The sequence below is a fragment of the Protomyctophum bolini genome, assembly GCF_963924005.1.
Source record: "Protomyctophum bolini genome assembly, chromosome: 18".
Taxonomy (NCBI): Eukaryota; Metazoa; Chordata; class Actinopteri; order Myctophiformes; family Myctophidae; genus Protomyctophum; species Protomyctophum bolini.
In genome coordinates this window covers 1,179,326-1,187,500 of record NC_137879.1, presented here as the reverse complement: position 1 = coordinate 1,187,500, position 8,175 = coordinate 1,179,326, and the positions used below count along the sequence as shown (strand labels likewise).

At 50.6% G+C, this 8,175-nt stretch overlaps 1 protein-coding gene across 1 annotated transcript in view; it reads right to left on the bottom strand.

Annotated features, from left to right (window-relative positions):
* LOC308333047 (D(5)-like dopamine receptor) overlaps nt 1-7,132 on the bottom strand; it is a gene marked incomplete at its 3' end in the record, with an annotated part of 40,108 nt that extends 32,976 nt beyond the window's left edge. Inside the window, exons 1-9 of the mRNA XM_080789244.1 lie at nt 7,013-7,132; nt 6,476-6,559; nt 5,689-5,938; nt 5,068-5,273; nt 4,727-4,762; nt 3,450-3,733; nt 2,213-2,337; nt 1,624-1,874; nt 1,346-1,448 (exon numbers count right to left, since the gene is read on the bottom strand). Of these exons, the coding sequence (XP_080645370.1) occupies nt 1,346-1,448; nt 1,624-1,874; nt 2,213-2,337; nt 3,450-3,733; nt 4,727-4,762; nt 5,068-5,273; nt 5,689-5,938; nt 6,476-6,499 (1,279 nt within the window). The 5' untranslated portion in view covers nt 6,500-6,559; nt 7,013-7,132. The remainder of the gene's footprint in view (nt 1-1,345; nt 1,449-1,623; nt 1,875-2,212; nt 2,338-3,449; nt 3,734-4,726; nt 4,763-5,067; nt 5,274-5,688; nt 5,939-6,475; nt 6,560-7,012) is intronic.
* Nucleotides 7,133-8,175: the final 1,043 nt, after the last annotated feature.

Sequence of the window (8,175 nt, the reverse complement as noted above, 5' to 3'; positions counted from 1 at the left end):
CACTTGAGCTGCATTCGGGTAAAGTGGTGATAATATAATGACACATGCAGGTATCTGATAAATATACAAAGTCACAATACCAACTTTGATCAAAAATACAAGGTTCTCTTCAATTTCTGAAAAAAATGTTACATTTGTTTTTCCATGAAAAATGAAGATTTTGGAGTTAAGAGGTTTCCTCCTGACAGCAAATATATATATATATTTATATAAATATATATATATATATATATATATATATATATATATATATATATATAGTCCCATGCACCCATAGTGCAGTTGTCCCCAGCTAAATGATAGTTTAGAACTAGTTACAAAAGGTTACAAAAAATAAGTGACATTTGAATGAAGTGAAATCACTGAATATACCTTTAATAATAGTAATACACCATTTTGTCCAACAGGGGGAGGTCAGTGTGTTAATATTAGGGGTGTAACGATAAAGTAACTGCATCGAAAAAAAACAGATTTTAATTTCAAGAATCAAAGTATATCGAGATGAAAACGGCAACATTGAATATGTACAGTATGTATGTATCGTTTTGCAATGCAAATAATCTTAGAGTCGCAGAGATGGAAATGCCATTAACCCATTCTGACCTGGGATCAGATTGTAATAAATCTGATCTGTTTCTATGTCAGTCGTCAGCTGATGAGCTTGTAGATCTGCTATTTTTCAATAGCTAAAGAAAAATGCATTAAACGGGGTCTCTGGATCTCTTGTCGTCAAACTAGTCCTAACATTTCAGTCTAGTTTTTATTTGTCGACGAAATTGTCAGTGTATTTAGAGCCTATAGTTTTAGTCACAATAGCTTAAAGTTCTTCATTCAGTTTCCATTTCGTTTTCCTCAGTGAAAAAAAGGTAGTCTTGGTTTTAGTCGACGAAAACGACACTGTGTCCTAGTGCCCACCTCCCTGTTCCTACCCCCCCCCCCCCCCCCCCCACGTGGGAGATGAAAGCTGTGTGGACTGTCTGGTGACCCCGTGACCCCGCGCTGACCCCGGACTGACCCCCCCTGATGTTCCACCTGCCTCCGCAGAGCACAACAATGGCTTCAAACAGCTCTCTCTCTCTCTGTGTGTGTGCGTGTGCGTGTGCGTGCGTGTGCGTGCGTGCGTGCGTGCGTGCGTGCGTGCGTGCGTGCGTGCGTGCGTGCGTGTGTGTGTGTGTGTGTGTGGGTTTGTAAACATGATTGACAGGTTGTAATTCAGTATACAGTGTTTACAGTATACACTAAATCTTTTCTGTTTTAAATCTATTTTCAATCAATCAATCAATCAATCAATCTCTCTCCGTCCGTCCGTCCGTCTGGTGGAAAAAGTACAATTGTTTTCCTTAACGACGGTCAGACTGTGAGCTGCTCCCGCGGCGTGCGGTTAGCTTAGGGTTGTTGGGTGAAAGGTCGTCGGTTCTAATGACCAATAGCACGTCGGAACCCAAAGCCTGTAAGCACACGGATGACACGACGTCAAAAAGATCGCCCACTAGCCCCGGCCGGCATGGCGGCATTCATGATGTCACAGGTCGCCCACTTGCCCCGGCATAGCGGCATTCATGATGTCACAGGTCGCCCACTTGCCCCGGCATAGCGGCATTCATGATGTCACAGGTCGCCCACTTGCCCCGGGATGGCGGGGTATGCGTGGCGCGCGGCCGAGGCGGCGGCGCCAGACGAGTTGAAGGGCATCATGTCCAGGGAGATCTCGGCCTCGCACTCGAAGCGCAGCAGCTGTGCCATCCCGAGCCCCTCCTCCTCCTCCTCCTCCTCCTCCTCCTCCTGCTCTCCCCCCGCGGCGGTCGCGGTGGCGTGTTGGCCGCGAGGCCCGAGGCAGGCCCCTGCCCCTCCTCCTCCTCCTCCTCCTGGTGTCACTATAGAGGGACGGGACGGTATGGACATTTACACGTTACGATAATTAACGCCATTAACAAAGGTCTGTGAAACACATCATTAACCATTTATTGCAAAGCTATTGCATGTTGGTGTAGCTCTGCTCATGTGTATCACATTTGATATCTCAGATTATCTGTGGACCGAGACACAGCTGTGATATCAACAACGAACCCCCAGAGCAGAACATAACATAACATAACCCCCTGTGGGTTGACCTACCTCCTGCCCCCCCCCCCCACCCCGCGGCCCCTCCCCCTGTGGGTTGACCTACCTCCTGCCCCCACCCCGCGGCCCCTCCCCCTGTGGGTGTACCTACCTCCTGCCCCCCCCGCGGCCCCTCCCCCCGCGGTGCCGGCGGGCACGGTGGTCTCCTTCTGCATCGTGGTGTCGTGTTGGTATGACACCAGCTCGTTGCTGAAGTCCACGGCCTCCACGGCAGAGCTGCGTGAGAGAGCACATTATTATCATTATTATTATTATTATTATTAACCTGGAGTCTGAATGCTAAGCTAACATGCTAACCTGGAGCAGACCACGTGGTGGAGAATGCTAAGCTAACGTGCTAACCTGGAGCACAACTTGTCGCATCCCAGGATGGTGGAGAATGCTAAGCTAACGTGCTAACCTGGAGCACAGCTTGTTGCATCCCAGGATGGTGGAGAATGCTAAGCTAACGTGCTAACCTGGAGCACAGCTTGTCGCATCCCAGGATGGTGGAGAATGCTAAGCTAACGGGCTAACCTGGAGCACAGCTTGTCGCATCCCAGGATGGTGGAGAATGCTAAGCTAACGGGCTAACCTGGAGCACAGCTTGTCGCATCCCAGGATGTTGGAGAATGCTAAGCTAACGTGCTAACCTTGAGCACAGCTTGTCGCATGCCAGGATGTTGGAGAATGCTAAGCTAACGTGCTAACCTTGAGCACAGCTTGTCGCATCCCAGGATGGTGGAGAATGCTAAGCTAACGTGCTAACCTTGAGCACAGCTTGTTGCATCCCAGGATGTTGGAGAATGCTAAGCTAACGTGCTAACCTTGAGCACAGCTTGTCGCATCCCAGGATGGTGGAGAATGCTAAGCTAACGTGCTAACCTTGAGCACAGCTTGTTGCATCCCAGGATGGTGGAGAATGCTAAGCTAACGTGCTAACCTGGAGCACAGCTTGTTGCATCCCAGGATGGTGGAGAATGCTAAGCTAACGGGCTAACCTGGAGCACAGCTTGTTGCATCCCAGGATGTTGGAGAATGCTAAGCTAACGTGCTAACCTGGAGCACAGCTTGTTGCATCCCAGGATGGTGGAGAATGCTAAGCTAACGTGCTAACCTTGAGCACAGCTTGTTGCATCCCAGGATGGTGGAGAATGCTAAGCTAACGTGCTAACCTTGAGCACAGCTTGTCGCATCCCAGGATGTTGGAGAATGCTAAGCTAACGTGCTAACCTTGAGCACAGCTTGTTGCATCCCAGGATGTTGGAGAATGCTAAGCTAACGTGCTAACCTTGAGCACAGCTTGTTGCATCCCAGGATGTTGGAGAATGCTAAGCTAACGTGCTAACCTGGAGCACAGCTTGTTGCATCCCAGGATGGTGGAGAAAGCCCTCCTGAAGTCTGCGTTGAAGGCGTAGATGACGGGGTTGAGGGAGGAGTTGGCCCAGCCGAACCACACGAAGATGCTGAAGGTGGTGTCGCTGACGCAGGGCGGCCCGGCGCCACCCGGCCCGGCGCCGTCCGGCCCGGCGCCGTCCGGACCGCCACAGAACGGAACCACGCAGTTCAGCACGAAGAACGGCAGCCAGCAGAACACGAACACGCCCATGATGATGGACAGGGTCTTCAGCACCTGCACACAACCAACCAACCAACCAACCAACCAACCAACCAACCAACCAACCAATCAATGAGGGCTTTACTAACGAGGACAGTCTTGGTTCCATTGGGTTACCCTCTCAGAGTCACAGTACCATAAGGGTCCATTGTGTTACCCTCTCAGAGTCACAGTAGCATAAGGGTCCATTGGGTTACCCTCTGAGAGTCTCAGTACCATAAGGGTCCATTGGGTTACCCTCTCAGAGTCACAGTAGCATAAGGGTCCATTGGGTTACCCTCTCAGAGTCACAGTAGCATAAGGGTCCATTGGGTTACCCTCTCAGAGTCACAGTACCATAAGGGTCCATTGGGTTACCCTCTCAGAGTCACAGTAGCATAAGGGTCCATAGGGTTACCCTCTCAGAGTCACAGTAGCATAAGGGTCCATTGTGTTACCCTCTCAGAGTCACAGTAGCATAAGGGTCCATTGGGTTACCCTCTCAGAGTCTCAGTACCATAAGGGTCCATAGGGTTACCCTCTCAGAGTCACAGTAGCATAAGGGTCCATTGTGTTACCCTCTCAGAGTCTCAGTACCATAAGGGTCCATTGGGTTACCCTCTCAGAGTCTCAGTACCATAAGGGTCCATTGGGTTACCCTCTCAGAGTCTCAGTACCATAAGGGTCCATTGGGTTACCCTCTCAGAGTCACAGTAGCATAAGGGTCCATTGGGTTACCCTCTCAGAGTCACAGTAGCATAAGGGTCCATTGTGTTACCCTCTCAGAGTCACAGTAGCATAAGGGTCCATTGTGTTACCCTCTGAGAGTCACAGTACCATAAGGGTCCATTGGGTTACCCTCTGAGAGTCTCAGTACCATAAGGGTCCATTGGGTTACCCTCTCAGAGTCACAGTAGCATAAGGGTCCATTGGGTTACCCTCTCAGAGTCACAGTAGCATAAGGGTCCATAGGGTTACCCTCTCAGAGTCACAGTACCATAAGGGTCCATTTATAACCGTAAGGGTCACCTTGGTCTCCTTCTTGAAGGAGGTCTTCAGAGCGCTCTCCTCGTGGTGGTGGTTGGCGGTGGAGTTGGACGCTCCGCGGTGGGTGTGGCTCTGGTGGGGGGCGTGGCCATGGTGAGGGGCGTGGCCCTGGCTCTGGTGGGTGTGGTTCTGGGGTGGGGGGGGGGGAGGACACGTACAGAGAATGTTTATTGTTTAGCCTGGGTAAGCATTCCTTTCCTATTCATATACTCTAAGGTGTGCGCGCATTCACGTGCCTGCTGGTGCCTGTGGCTCCGGTGGTGTTGGAGGTGCTGGAGGGCGTGGTTCTGGTTCAAGGCCCGCTGCTGCTGCCCCACCCCCACCCCCACCGCGGCGGCGGCCCGCTGCCGCGCGGCCCGCTCCAGCGAGGAGATCCGTCGGATCTGCGTCTGGGCGATGCGGAAGATGCGAGTGTACGTCCCCACCATGATGACCACGGGGATGTAGAAGGAGATCAGGGAGGAGGAGATGGCGTAGGTCCGGTTCAGGCTGGGGTTGCAGTCCTGGTCGTCGTGCAGCGTCTCATTGGCTAGGAGGCCTGTGTGGGGGGGGAAGGGGGGGGGGGGGGGGGAACCTTGTCGATCAGGCTTATCATTATTGCGAACACAGTGAGCACTTACTATGAGACCTAGCAGATCATGTCTGTCTGTCTGTGTGTCTGTCTGTGTGTCTGTGTGTCTGTCTGTGTGTCTGTGTCTGTCTGTCCCGCTTTTGTGCCCATATATGGAGCTGAGTGATTTGTGTCACCATGACTCAGCCATAACCATATAAGGAGTCCCCAAAGCAGCTATACGTCCAAAACCCAAATATGTACGAGCTGCGTTCGCTTCCCGCGTTTGCGCGTCTTACTGGTGTTATCGATAAGCCCAAAGCTTATTGATACCAGGTACTCAAGCTCCAGCCCTGGTCTGTCTGTCTGTCTGTCTGTCTGTCTGTCTGTTTACCTGTCTGTCTGTGCCAGTTGAGTCTAACGGGTATGAATGAGATCATGACGCTGAGCGTCCAGGCCAGCCCTATCATGGTGGTGGCGACGCGGCGCGTCATCTTCCTCTCGTATCTGAAGGGGGCGCTGATGGCCCAGTAGCGGTCCACGCTGATCACACACAGGTTGAGGATGGAGGCCGTGGAGCACATGATGTCACACGCCACCCAGGTGTCACAGAACGCTGCGCCGAACAGCCAGCGCCCCGCTACCTGGGGAGGGGAGAGAGAGACAGGTAGAGAGACAGACAGGCACATGATGTCACAGGGAGAGAGAGAGAGACAGGTAGAGAGACAGACAGGCACATGATGTCACAGGGAGAGAGAGAGAGAGAGGTAGAGAGACAGACAGGCACATAATGTCACCTGGGGAGAGATAGACAGGTAGAGAGACAGACAGATAGGCACATGATGTCACAGGGAGAGAGAGAGAGACAGGTAGAGAGACAGACAGGCACATGATGTCACCTGGGGAGAGAGAGAGAGAGAGAGAGAGAGAGAGAGAGAGAGAGAGAGAGAGAGAGAGAGAGAGAGAGACAGACAGACAGGCACATGATGTCACAGGGAGAGAGAGAGACAGGTAGAGAGACAGACAGGCACATGATGTCACCTGGGGAGAGAGAGAGAGAGAGAGAGAGAGAGAGAGAGAGAGAGACAGACAGACAGACAGACAGACAGACAGACAGGCAGGCAGGCAGGCAGGCAGGCAGGCAGACAGACAGACAGACAGACAGACAGACAGACAGGTACCTGGGAGGCGGCCCTCCAGGGCATCACCAACACCGCTACGAACAGGTCACTGACGGCCAGGGATATGACGAAGGAGTTGGTGACCTTATATGGAGAGACAACGCTCACATCGTCACAGTTTGATGACCTTATATGGAGAGACAACGCTCACATCGTCACAGTTTGATGACCTTATATGGAGAGACAACGCTCACATCGTCACAGTTTGATGACCTTATATGGAGAGACAACGCTCAGTCGAGGGAAACATTTCTCGTCACAGTTTTAGTCGACGAAATCATTTCTCTACACAGTTTTAGTCGACAAAATCACAGTTTTAGTCGAGGAAATAATTTCTCTACACAGTTTTAGTCGACAAAATCACAGTTTTAGTCGAGGAAATCATTTCTCTACACAGTTTTAGTCGAGGAAATCATTTCTCGTCAGAGTTTTAGTCGACAAAATCACAGTTTTAGTCGAGGAAAAAAAAAATCGTCACAGTTTTAGTCGAGGAAAACATTTCTCGCCGTAGTTTTAGTCTATAGGTAAATCACTGACCTTTGACCTCAGGTGTCTGAACTTCACCACGGCGGCGCACACCAGAGTGTTGCCCAGCAACGTGGAGACGATGAGCACGCTCAGCACGCAGCCGGTGAGCGCTCGCACCCCGTCCCCCCCAGCACCGGGAGGCTCCGCCGTGGCCCCTCCCCCTCCTGCTGCTGCTACCGCCGTCCTATAGGGGAGGGGGGGGGGGGGGGGGGGGGGGAATTAACCCATTCTGACCTGAGATCAGATTCTTATAAATGTTCTTCTACATCCTGACAGTTTTCTGAAAAAGCCTATGTTTCTATGTCAGTCGTTCTTCGATTTTTCAAAAATAGCAGACCTACAAGCTCGTAGCGCGCCACTCGGTGGCGCGCTACGAGCTTGTAGATCTGCTATTTTTCAATAGCTAAAGCATAACGTGATGCTATAACACCAAAAGGGGTTCCCGCTCAGAATGGGTTAATATCGTCTCGAGACGATACAAATTGTCTCCAGGGATAATTATGAAATATGCCTTTTCAGAGAAATATCCTATAGATTATTACGTTGCTCGGTTAAAATATGCTGGATTCTGATTGGTCAATCGCTCAATTCAGCGGTGAGTTATTTCCGGATAACAGACCGCTGCCTAATCAAACCCTCTGAGTCGATTCAGTCGCCCAGATTTAGTCGACTGAATCAACCACTCCAGTTTTGGCATCACTGCACTGGCTTCCGGTTGTTTTTAGGATTGATTTTAAAATTATTTTACTTGTCTATAAAGCTCTCAATGGTCTCGCACCTTCCTACCTACATGACTGCCTGCCTAAATATGTCCCAAACCGCCCCCTAAGGTCTTCCACTGCTGGCCTGCTCGCTTTTCCTAAAAAAAAAGGCAACTAAAAAATACGGGGAAGCAGCTTTTTGCTTCTACGGGCCGTCGGCATGGAACAAACTCCCACTGTACCTTCGTCAGGCAGCCTCTGTAGACATTTTTAAAGCTCAGCTCAAGACCCACTTCTACAACATTGCTTTTAATTGATCTTTTATTTTTTTGTTATTCATGTCCTCATCACTGTATTGCATTACTGCTTGTTTTTTTAATGTCGTTGCCTTGCTTTTCTTTTTTATTCTCCATTGCTCTGTAAAGCACTCTGAGCTGCATTTCATGTCATGAAAGGTGCTATACTAATAAA